We start from the raw sequence: 12,300 nt of genomic DNA, 5'->3' as shown, positions 1-12,300 counted from the left end.
TAGACCTGGTTTAGTCCTGCTTTAGTCCTGCTTTAGTCCTGGTTTAGTCCTGCTTTAGTCCTGCTTTAGTCCTGGTTTAGTCCTGGTTTAGTCCTGCTTTAGACCTGATTTAGTCCAGGTTTAGTCCTGGTTTAGTCCTGGTTTAGACCTGGTTTAGTCCTGGTTTAGTCCTGCTTTAGTCCTGCTTTAGTCCTGGTTTAGTCCTGCTTTAGACCTGGTTTAGTCCTGGTTTAGTTCTCACAGTGTGTTTTTTGCAGCCGCCCCGAGTGCACCTAAAGACCTGAAGGTGGCAGAAGTGACTCGCAGACACGTGCACCTCCAGTGGGAGGCGCCGGAGCACGATGGGGGGAGCCCTGTGACTCACTACCAGATTGAGAAGAGGGAGGTGTCCCGCAAGACCTGGGCTAAAGTGAGTCAGACTGGGCCAAACTGGGCCACACAAAACACACTCATATCCATTCACATGAAAACACTAGACTTAACCCAGGCCAAAGTGGACCAGAGCGGGTCAATGGGGCCTGAATTTACCTGCAAACATTTAACAGAGGGGAGCAAAAGGACATCAAATATAATAAATAAATGAATAATCCATTTGAAGGTCGTGTCAAACTGGACTGTGCCACTGCAGAACTTTAATCATGTGGAGATCAACATTTACACTCACTGCTCCTGGTGCTTCAAATGGACCTGTGGAGTCTGGTGGAGTCTGGTGGAGTTTGGGGGAGTCTGGTGGAGTTTCGGGGAGTCTGGTGGAGTCTGGTGGAGTCTGGTGGAGTCTGGTGGAGTTTGGGGGAGTCTGGTGGAGTCTGGTGGAGTCTGGTGGAGTCTGGTGGGGTCTGGTGGAGTCTGGTGGAGTCTGGTGGAGTCTGGTGGAGTTTGGTGGAGTCTGGTGGAGTCTGGTGGAGTCTGGTGTGGTCTGGGGGAGTTTGGGGGAGTCTGGTGGAGTTTGGAGGAGTTTGGTGGAGTTTGGTGGAGTCTGATGGAGTCTGGTGGAGTCTGGTGGGGTCTGGTGGAGTCTGGTGCACTCTGGTGGAGTCTGGTGCGGTCTGGTGGGGTCTGGTGGAGTCTGGTGTGGTCTGGTGGAGTCTGGTGGAGTCTGGTGCACTCTGGTGGAGTCTGGTGGAGTTTGGTGTGGTCTGGTGGGGTCTGGGGGAGTTTGGTGGAGTCTGGTGGAGTCTGGTGTGGTCTGGTGGAGTCTGGTGGAGTCTGGTGGAGTCTGGTGGAGTCTGGTGGGGTCTGGTGGAGTCTGGTGGAGTCTGGTGTCTGACCATGATGTGATTGTGATGTTCAGGTGGCCACAGGGGTCCTGGACCTGGAGCACACAGTCACAGATGTGATGGAGGGAAAGGAGTACCTCTTTAGTGTGACGGCCTGCAACAAGTGTGGCCCCGGAGAGCCCGCCTACATCGACGAGCCCGTCAACGTGTCCTCTCCTGCAAGTGAGTACCCCCAAAACACGACCTAAACACACCTGGCCCTGTCCCGCAACCACACAAAGCCCCATAGATGTAAATACCTCCTCTTTAATACCCCATAAATGTAAATACCCCATAGATGTAAATACCCCATAGATGTAAATACCCTCTTTAATAAGACTCTGATAATTGGACTCTTAAATATTGGCGCTCTTTCTTTTGCTCTAACCCCAGCGGTTCCTGACCCTCCGGAGAACCTCAAATGGAGGGACAAGTCGGCCAAGTCCATCTTCCTGCTGTGGGAGCCTCCGCGGTACGACGGCGGCGCTCCCATCAAAGGTTACATCATCGACAAGTGTCAACGAGGAACCGACAAGTGGGAACCATGTGGAGACCCCGTCACTGAACTCAAGTGAGTCAAGGGTTTTAGTCCTGGTTTAGTCCTGGTTTAGTCCTGGTTTAGTCCCGGTGTAGTCCCGGTGTAGTCCTGGTTCAGTCCTGGTTTAGTGCTGGTTCAGTCCTGGTTTAGTCCTGGTTTAGTCCTGGTTTAGTCCCGGTGTAGTCCTGGTTTAGTCCTGGTTTAGTCCTGGTTTAGTCCCGGTTTAGTCCCGGTGTAGTCCTGGTTTAGTCCTGGTTTAGTCCCGGTGTAGTCCTGGTTCAGTCCTGGTTCAGTCCTGGTTTAGTCCTGGTTTAGTCCTGGTTTAGTCCCGGTGTAGTCCTGCATTATTAAATGTTTCCCTCGCAGGTATCAGGTCAAAGGTCTCATCGAGGGGCAGTGGTACTCGTACAGAGTCAGAGCCATGAATCGTCTGGGAGCCAGTCGTCCGAGCAGAGCCACGGACGAGATCCAGGCCGTGGACGCCAAAGGTGAGAGACCTGGTGTAGACCAGATTTAGACCTGGTTCAGTTCTGCTTTAGTCCATGTTTAGTCCTGGTTTAGTCCCAGTCTCAGTCCATGTTTAGTCCATGTTTAGTCCTGGTTTAGTCCCAGTCTCAGTCCATGTTTAGTCCTGGTTTAGTCCCAGTCTCAGTCCATGTTTAGTCCTGGTTTAGTCCCAGTCTCAGTCCATGTTTAGTCCTGGTTTAGTCCCGGTTTAGTCCCAGTCTCAGTCCATGTTTAGTCCTGGTTTAGTCCCAGTCTCAGTCCATGTTTAGTCCTGGTTTAGTCCTAGTTTAGTCCCAGTCTCAGTCCATGTTTAGTCCATGTTTAGTCCTGGTTTAGTCCATGTTTAGTCCATGTTTAGTCCTGGTTTAGTCCCAGTCTCAGTCCATGTTTAGTCCTGGTTTAGTCCTGGTTTAGTCCCAGTCTCAGTCCATGTTTAGTCCTGGTTTAGTCCTGGTTTAGTCCCAGTCTCAGTCCATGTTTAGTCCATGTTTAGTCCTGGTTTAGTCCATGTTTAGTCCATGTTTAGTCCTGGTTTAGTCCCAGTCTCAGTCCTCTGTCTCTCCTCAGAACCTCCTCAGATCCAGTTGGATGTGAAGCTTCTGGCTGGACTCACAGCCCGGGCCGGGTCTAAGATCGAGCTTCCTGCTGAAGTGACGGGAAAACCAGAGCCGAGGATCAAATGGACCAAAGCCGACCTGGTGCTGCGCGCCGACGACCGCATCACCATGGAAACCACCCCTGGACACGCCAAACTGAGCATCGGAAACACGACCCGAGGCGACACTGCAACTTACATCATTGAAGCCGTCAACACGTGCGGAAGAGCCACCGCCACCGTGGACGTCAACATCCTGGGTACGGAGTGGGGTTTAGACCTGGGAATGACCGGGTTTAGACCTGGGATAGACCGGGTTCAGACCTGGGAATGACCGGGTTCAGACCGGGTTTAGACCTGGGAATGACCGGGTTTAGACCTGGGATAGACCGGGTTCAGACCTGGGATAGAATGGGTTTAGACCGGGTTCAGACCGGGTTTAGACCTGGGATAGACCAGGTTCAGACCTGGGAATGACCGGGTTCAGACCGGATTTAGACCTGGGAATGACCGGGTTTAGACCTGGGATAGACCAGGTTCAGACCTGGGAATGACCGGGTTCAGACCGGGTTTAGATCTGGGATAGACCGGGTTTAGACCTGGAATAGACCGGGTTTAGACCGGGTTTAGACTGGGTTTAGACCGGGTTTAGACTGGGTTTAGACCGAGTTTAGACCTGGGATAGACCGGGTTTAGACCTGGGGTAGACCGGGTTTAGACTGGGTTTAGACCTGGGATAGACTGGGTTTAGACCGGGTTTAGACCGGGTTTAGACTGGGTTTAGACCGGGTTCAGACCGGGTTTAGACCTGGGATAGACCGGGTTCAGACCTGGGAATGACCGGGTTCAGACCGGGTTTAGACCTGGGAATGACCGGGGTTAGACCTGGGATAGACCGGGTTCAGACCTGGGATAGAATGGGTTTAGACCGGGTTCAGACCGGGTTTAGACCTGGGATAGACCAGGTTCAGACCTGGGAATGACCGGGTTCAGACCGGGTTTAGATCTGGGATAGACCGGGTTTAGACCTGGAATAGACCGGGTTTAGACCGGGTTTAGACTGGGTTTAGACCGGGTTTAGACTGGGTTTAGACCGGGTTTAGACCTGGGATAGACCGGGTTTAGACCTGGGGTAGACCGGGTTTAGACTGGGTTTAGACCTGGGATAGACTGGGTTTAGACCGGGTTTAGACCGGGGATAGACCGGGTTTAGACCTGGGATAGACCAGGTTTAGACCTGGGACAGACCGGGTTTAACCCGGGATTAGACCTGGGATAGACCGGGTTTAGTCCGGGTTTAGACCTGGGATAGACCGGGTTTAGACCGGGTTTAGACCTGGGATAGACCAGGTTTAGACCTGGGATAGACTGGGTTTACCCCGGGTTTAGACCGGGGATAGATTGGGTTTAGACCGGGTTTAGACCGGGGATAGACTGGGTTTAGACCTGGGATAGACTGGGTTTACCCCGGGTTTAGACCGGGGATAGACTGGGTTTAGACCGGGTTTAGACCTGGGATAGACTGGGTTTACCCCGGGTTTAGACCGGGGATAGACCGGGTTTAGACCTGGGGTAGACCGGGTTTAGACTGGGTTTAGACCTGGGATAGACTGGGTTTAGACCGGGTTTAGACCGGGGATAGACCGGGTTTAGACCTGGGATAGACCAGGTTTAGACCTGGGACAGACCGGGTTTACCCCGGGATTAGACCTGGGATAGACCGGGTTTAGTCCGGGTTTAGACCTGGGATAGACCGGGTTTAGACCGGGTTTAGACCTGGGATAGACCAGGTTTAGACCTGGGATAGACTGGGTTTACCCCGGGTTTAGACCTGGGATAGACTGGGTTTAGACCGGGTTTAGACCTGGGATAGACTGGGTTTACCCCGGGTTTAGACCGGGGATAGACCGGGTTTAGACCTGGGGTAGACCGGGTTTAGACTGGGTTTAGACCTGGGATAGACTGGGTTTAGACCGGGTTTAGACCGGGGATAGACCGGGTTTAGACCTGGGATAGACCAGGTTTAGACCTGGGACAGACCGGGTTTACCCCGGGATTAGACCTGGGATAGACCGGGTTTAGTCCGGGTTTAGACCTGGGATAGACCGGGTTTAGACCGGGTTTAGACCTGGGATAGACCAGGTTTAGACCTGGGATAGACTGGGTTTACCCCGGGTTTAGACCTGGGATAGACTGGGTTTAGACCGGGTTTAGACCGGGTTTAGACTGGGTTTAGACCGGGTTCAGACCGGGTTTAGACCTGGGATAGACCAGGTTTAGACCTGGGATAGACTGGGTTTACCCCGGGTTTAGACCGGGGATAGACTGGGTTTAGACCGGGTTTAGACCGGGGATAGACTGGGTTTAGACCTGGGATAGACTGGGTTTACCCCGGGTTTAGACCGGGGATAGACTGGGTTTAGACCGGGTTTAGACCTGGGATAGACTGGGTTTACCCCGGGTTTAGACCGGGGATAGACTGGGTTTAGTCCGGGTTTAGACCGGGGATAGACCGGGTTTAGACTGGGTTTAGACCTGACAAAATGGTTTACATCTGGGATAGACTCGTCCCTGTTTAGTCTCCTGTAAACCCCGCCCCTCTCTCTCTTCAGACAAACCCGGGCCGCCGGCCGCCTTCGACATTTCGGAGATCACTAGCGAGTCGTGCGTGTTGGCGTGGAACCCGCCCAGAGACGACGGCGGCTCTGCCATCACAAACTATATCGTGGAGAACCGCGAGCTGGACAAAGAGGAGTGGCACAAACTGTCGGCCACAGTCAAACACACCACGTTCACCGCCACCAAGCTCACGGCGCTCAAAGAGTACGTGTTCCGCATCAGCGCTGAGAACCAGTACGGCATCGGAGCGCCCGCCGAGCACACACCCATCATCGCCAAGTACTCCTTTGGTACGTCCCGAGTCATGGTTAGGCCAGGTTAGACCGGGTTTAGATCAGGGTTAGACCGGGTTCAAACCGGGTTTAGACTGGACTGTTTAAGTCCTGGTTCAGTCCTGATTCAGTCCTGGTTTAGTCCTGGTTCAGTCCTGATTCAGTCCTGGTTTTGTCCTGATTCAGTCCTGGTTCAGTCCTGGTTTAGTCCTGGTTTAGTCCTGGTTTAGTCCTGGTTTAGTCCTGATTCAGTCCTGGTTCAGTCCTGGATCAGTCCTGGTTCAGTCCTGGTTTAGTCCTGGTTTAGTCCTGGTTCAGTCTTGGTTCAGTCCTGGTTTAGTCCTGGTTCAGTCCTGGTTTAGTCCTGGTTCAGTCCTGGTTCAGTCCTGGTTTAGTCCTGGTTTAGTCCTGGTTCAGTCCTGGTTTAGTCCTGGTTTAGTCCTGGTTCAGTCTTGGTTCAGTCCCGGTTTAGTCCTGGTTTAGTCCTGGTTCAGTCTTGGTTCAGTCCTGGTTTAGTCCTGGTTTAGTCCTGGTTCAGTCCTGGTTTAGTCCTGGTTCAGTCCTGGTTCAATCATGGTTCAGTCCTGGTTTAGTCCTGGTTCAGTCTTGGTTCAGTCTTGGTTCAGTCCTGGTTCAGTCCTGGTTCAGTCCTGGTTTAGTCCTGGTTCAGTCCTGGTTCAGTCCTGGTTTAGTCCTGGTTTAGTCCTGGTTTAGTCCTGGTTTAGTCCTGGTTTAGTCCTGGTTCAGTCCTGGTTTACTCCTGGTTTAGTCCTGGTTCAGTCCTGGTTTAGTCCTGATTCAGTCCTGGTTCAGTCCTGGTTTAGTCCTGGTTCAGTCCTGGTTGAGTTCTTGTCTCATCCTCTCTCTTCCACAGACCCGCCTGGACCCCCGACCCGGGTGACTCCCTCAGATGTGGCCCGGGACGCAGTTACCCTGACATGGTTGGAGCCGGACGAGGACGGCGGCTCACCCATCACTGGGTACTGGGTGGAGAAGTTTGACCCAGACAGTGACAAGTGGGTCCGTTGCAACAAGCTGCCCATCAAGGACACCACCTTCAGGTCAGTGAGGGAGAGGGTTTAGAGACCAGATTAGTCCTGTTTAGACCTGGTTCAGTCCTGGTTTAGACCTGGGTGAGACCTGGTTTAGACCTGGTTTAGACTTGGTTTAGACCTGGTTTAGACCTGGTTTAGTCCTGGTTTAGACCTGGTTTAGACCTGGGTGAGACCTGGTTTAGACCTGGTTTAGACTTGGTTTAGACCTGGTTTAGACCTGGTTTAGTCCTGGTTTAGACCTGGTTTAGACCTGGTTTAGACCTGGTTTAGACCTGGTTTAGACCTGGTTCAGTCCTGGTTTAGACCTGGGTGAGACCTGGTTTAGACCTGGTTTAGACTTGGTTTAGACCTGGTTTAGACCTGGTTTAGTCCTGGTTTAGACCTGGTTTAGACCTGGGTGAGACCTGGTTTAGACCTGGTTTAGACTTGGTTTAGACCTGGTTTAGACCTGGTTTAGTCCTGGTTTAGACCTGGTTTAGACCTGGTTTAGACCTGGTTTAGACCTGGTTTAGTCCTGGTTTAGACCTGGTTTAGACCTGGTTTAGTCCTGGTTTAGACCTGGTTTAGACCTGGTTTAGACCTGGTTTAGTCCTGGTTTAGACCTGGGTGAGACCTGGTTTAGACCTGGTTTAGACTTGGTTTAGACCTGGTTTAGACCTGGTTTAGTCCTGGTTTAGACCTGGTTTAGACCTGGTTTAGACCTGGTTTAGACCTGGTTTAGACCTGGTTTAGTCCTGGTTTAGACCTGGTTTAGTCCTGGTTTAGACCTGGTTTAGACCTGGGTGAGACCTGGTTTAGACCTGGTTTAGACTTGGTTTAGACCTGGTTTAGACCTGGTTTAGTCCTGGTTTAGACCTGGTTTAGACCTGGTTTAGTCCTGGTTTAGACCTGGTTTAGACCTGGTTTAGACCTGGTTTAGTCCTGGTTTAGACCTGGTTTAGACTTGGTTTAGACCTGGTTTAGACCTGGTTTAGACCTGGTTTAGACCTGGTTTAGACCTGGTTTAGTCCTGGTTTAGACCTGGTTTAGACCTGGTTTAGTCCTGGTTTAGACCTGGGTGAGACCTGGTTTAGACCTGGTTTAGACTTGGTTTAGACCTGGTTTAGACCTGGTTTAGACCTGGGTGAGACCTGGTTTAGACCTGGTTTAGACTTGGTTTAGACCTGGTTTAGACCTGGTTTAGTCCTGGTTTAGACCTGGGTGAGACCTGGTTTAGACCTGGTTTAGACTTGGTTTAGACCTGGTTTAGACCTGGTTTAGTCCTGGTTTAGACCTGGTTTAGACCTGGTTGAGACCTGGTTTAGACCTGGTTTAGACTTGGTTTAGACCTGGTTTAGACCTGGTTTAGTCCTGGTTTAGACCTGGTTTAGACCTGGGTGAGACCTGGTTTAGACCTGGTTTAGACCTGGTTTAGACCTGGTTTAGACCTGGTTTAGTCCTGGTTTAGTCCTGGTTTAGTCCTGGTTTAGACCTGGTTTAGTCCTGGTTTAGACCTGGTTTAGACCTGGTTTAGACCTGGTTTAGACCTGGTTTAGTCCTGGTTTAGACCTGGTTTAGACCTGGTTTAGACCTGGTTTAGACCTGGTTTAGACCTGGTTTAGACCTGGTTTAGTCCTGGTTTAGACCTGGTTTAGACCTGGTTTAGTCCTGGTTTAGACCTGGTTTAGACCTGGTTTAGACCTGGTTTAGTCCTGGTTTAGACCTGGTTTAGACTTGGTTTAGACCTGGTTTAGACCTGGTTTAGACCTGGTTTAGACCTGGTTTAGACCTGGTTTAGTCCTGGTTTAGACCTGGTTTAGACCTGGTTTAGTCCTGGTTTAGACCTGGGTGAGACCTGGTTTAGACCTGGTTTAGACTTGGTTTAGACCTGGTTTAGACCTGGTTTAGACCTGGGTGAGACCTGGTTTAGACCTGGTTTAGACTTGGTTTAGACCTGGTTTAGACCTGGTTTAGTCCTGGTTTAGACCTGGGTGAGACCTGGTTTAGACCTGGTTTAGACTTGGTTTAGACCTGGTTTAGACCTGGTTTAGTCCTGGTTTAGACCTGGTTTAGACCTGGTTGAGACCTGGTTTAGACCTGGTTTAGACTTGGTTTAGACCTGGTTTAGACCTGGTTTAGTCCTGGTTTAGACCTGGTTTAGACCTGGGTGAGACCTGGTTTAGACCTGGTTTAGACCTGGTTTAGACCTGGTTTAGACCTGGTTTAGTCCTGGTTTAGTCCTGGTTTAGTCCTGGTTTAGACCTGGTTTAGTCCTGGTTTAGACCTGGTTTAGACCTGGTTTAGACCTGGTTTAGACCTGGTTTAGTCCTGGTTTAGACCTGGTTTAGACCTGGTTTAGACCTGGTTTAGACCTGGTTTAGACCTGGTTTAGTCCTGGTTTAGTCCTGGTTTAGTCCTGATCTAACCTCTCTCTTTCTGAATCTCAGGGTGAAGGGTCTTCCCACGAAGAAGAAATTCCGTTTCAGAGTTCTGGCCGAGAATTTGGCTGGAAACGGTAAACCCAGCGACGAGACCGACCCGGTCCTGATCAAGGACCCCATCGGTGAGTCACAGGGACTTGGTCTCGTCCTGGTTTAGTCCTGACCTGGTTTAGACCCGGTTTAGACCCGGTTCAGACCCGGTTCAGTCCCGGTTTAGTCCTGACCTGGTTCAGACCCAGTTTAGACACGGTTTAGTCCAGGTTTAGACCCGGTTCAGACCCGGTTTAGACCTGGTTTAGTCCAGGTTTAGTCCAGGTTGAGTCCAGGTTGAGTCCTGACCCGGTTTAGTCCCGGTTTAGTCCTGACCTGGTTCAGACCTGGTTCAGACCCGGTTCAGACCCGGTTTAGTCCTGGTTCAGACCCGGTTTAGTCCAGGTTTAGTCCAGGTTTAGTCCTGACCTGGTTTAGACCCGGTTTAGACCTGGTTTAGATCCGGTTTAGTCCAGGTTTAGTCCAGGTTTAGTCCAAGTTTAGTCCTGGTTTAGTCTTGACCTGGTTCAGACCCGGTTTAGTCCAGGTTTAGTCCAGGTTTAGTCCTGACCTGGTTTAGACCCGGTTTAGACCTGGTTTAGATCCGGTTTAGTCCAGGTTTAGTCCAGGTTTAGTCCTGGTTTAGTCCTGGTTTAGTCCTGACCTGGTTTAGACCCGGTTTAGTCCAGGTTTAGTCCAGGTTGAGTCCTGACCTGGTTTAGACCCGGTTTAGACCCGGTTTAGTCCTGACCTGGTTCAGACCCAGTTTAGACCCGGTTTAGTCCCGGTTTAGTCCTGACCCGGTTCAGACCTGGTTCAGACCCTGTCCCTCTCCTCAGACGTCCCCTGGGCCCCTGGACGGCCTGTGGAGCGTGACGTGGGGAAGACCATGGTGTCGTTGTCCTGGACTCGGCCTGAACACGACGGAGGAGCAAAGATCGAGGGTTATGTCCTGGAGCTGCAGAAGACCGGCTCCGAGGACTGGATCCGAGCGGCCGAAGACATTCCCCAGACGGAACATACCCTCAAAGACCTGATGGAAAAACAGGAATACTGCTTCAGAGTGAGAGCGGTGAACCGCGCGGGCGAGAGCGAACCCAGCGAGCCCAGTGAGAAGGTGGTCTGCAAGGAGCGCCTCAGTGAGTACTACTGTGTACTACTACTACTACTGTCCCTCAGTGAGTACTACTGTGTACTACTGTCCCTCAGTGAGTACTACTGTGTACTACTACTACTACTACTACTACTGTCCCTCAGTGAGTACTACTGTGTACTACTACTACTACTACTACTACTGTCCCTCAGTGAGTACTACTGTGTACTACTACTACTACTACTGTCCCTCAGTGAGTACTACTGTGTACTACTACTACTACTGTCCCTCAGTGAGTACTACTGTGTACTACTACTACTACTGTCCCTCAGTGAGTACTACTGTGTACTACTACTACTACTGTCCCTCAGTGAGTACTACTGTGTACTACTACTACTGCTACTGTCCCTCAGTGAGTACTACTGTGTACTACTACTACTGCTACTGTCCCTCAGTGAGTACTACTGTGTACTACTACTACTACTGTCCCTCAGTGAGTACTACTGTGTACTACTACTACTACTGTCCCTCAGTGAGTACTACTGTGTACTACTACTACTACTGTCCCTCAGTGAGTACTACTATGTACTACTACTACTACTACTACTGTCCCTCAGTGAGTACTACTGTGTACTACTACTACTACTGTCCCTCAGTGAGTACTACTGTGTACTACTACTACTACTGTCCCTCAGTGAGTACTACTGTGTACTACTACTACTACTGTCCCTCAGTGAGTACTACTGTGTACTACTACTACTACTACTACTGTCCCTCAGTGAGTACTACTGTGTACTACTACTACTGCTACTGTCCCTCAGTGAGTACTACTGTGTACTACTACTGCTACTGTCCCTCAGTGAGTACTACTGTGTACTACTACTACTACTGTCCCTCAGTGAGTACTACTGTGTACTACTACTACTACTGTCCCTCAGTGAGTACTACTGTGTACTACTACTACTACTGTCCCTCAGTGAGTACTACTATGTACTACTACTACTACTACTACTGTCCCTCAGTGAGTACTACTGTGTACTACTACTACTACTACTGTCCCTCAGTGAGTACTACTACTACTACTACTACTGCTACTACTGTCCCTCAGTGAGTACTACTGTGTACTACTACTACTACTGCTACTACTGTCCCTCAGTGAGTACTACTGTGTACTACTACTACTACTACTACTGTCCCTCAGTGAGTACTACTGTGTACTACTACTACTACTACTGCTACTAGTACTACTGTCCCTCAGTGAGTACTACTATATACTACTACTACTACTGCTACTAGTACTACTGTCCCCGCAGACGTCCCCTCCTCAGTATTTCTCACCTGTTCTGTCCCCGCAGACGTCCCCTCCTCAGTATTTCTCACCTGTCTTCTGTCCCCGCAGACGTCCCCTCCTCAGTATTTCTCACCTGTCTTCTGTCCCCGCAGACGTCTCCTCCTCAGTATTTCTCACCTGTTCTGTCCCCGCAGACGTCCCCTCCTCAGTATTTCTCACCTGTCTTCTGTCCCCGCAGACGTCCCCGAGCCTCCCCAGTGGCTGGAGGTCGCTGGTATCTCTAAGACGTCTGCTGACCTGAAGTGGCAGCTCCCGAGCAGCGACGGCGGCTCTCCCATCACAAACTACGTGGTGGAGAAGCGTGACGTGAGGAGAAAGGCGTGGCAGGCCGTGGACACCACCGTGAAGGAGCTCAAGTACAGCGTGGCCCCTCTGAACGAAGGATCGCTGTACATCTTCAGAGTCGCCGCCGAGAACGCCGTGGGCATGTCTGAATTCTGCGAGCTTGAGGACGCTGTGCTCGCGAAGGACACGTTCAGTAAGAGACACTAGAACTACAACATCTATAATCTACCTGTCCTACCTGCCCTACCAGCCCTACCTGTACTACCAGCCCTACCTGTC

General features: G+C 51.0%; 1 protein-coding gene across 1 annotated transcript in view; it reads left to right on the top strand.

Annotated features, from left to right (window-relative positions):
- The window catches only part of LOC117389397 (titin-like), a 275,399-nt gene that overhangs the window by 154,158 nt on the left and 108,941 nt on the right, over window positions 1-12,300 (top strand). The window contains exons 130-139 of the mRNA XM_055230696.1: window positions 258-409; window positions 1,292-1,439; window positions 1,650-1,827; window positions 2,161-2,282; window positions 2,869-3,156; window positions 5,509-5,805; window positions 6,662-6,848; window positions 9,269-9,384; window positions 10,132-10,431; window positions 11,915-12,214. Of these exons, the coding sequence (XP_055086671.1) occupies window positions 258-409; window positions 1,292-1,439; window positions 1,650-1,827; window positions 2,161-2,282; window positions 2,869-3,156; window positions 5,509-5,805; window positions 6,662-6,848; window positions 9,269-9,384; window positions 10,132-10,431; window positions 11,915-12,214 (2,088 nt within the window). The remainder of the gene's footprint in view (window positions 1-257; window positions 410-1,291; window positions 1,440-1,649; window positions 1,828-2,160; window positions 2,283-2,868; window positions 3,157-5,508; window positions 5,806-6,661; window positions 6,849-9,268; window positions 9,385-10,131; window positions 10,432-11,914; window positions 12,215-12,300) is intronic.

The sequence above is a fragment of the Periophthalmus magnuspinnatus genome, chromosome 21 (genome assembly GCF_009829125.3).
Source record: "Periophthalmus magnuspinnatus isolate fPerMag1 chromosome 21, fPerMag1.2.pri, whole genome shotgun sequence".
NCBI lineage: Eukaryota > Metazoa > Chordata > Actinopteri > Gobiiformes > Gobiidae > Periophthalmus > Periophthalmus magnuspinnatus.
Note: the sequence above shows the minus strand (reverse complement) of the source record. Positions and strands in the feature narration are given on the sequence as shown.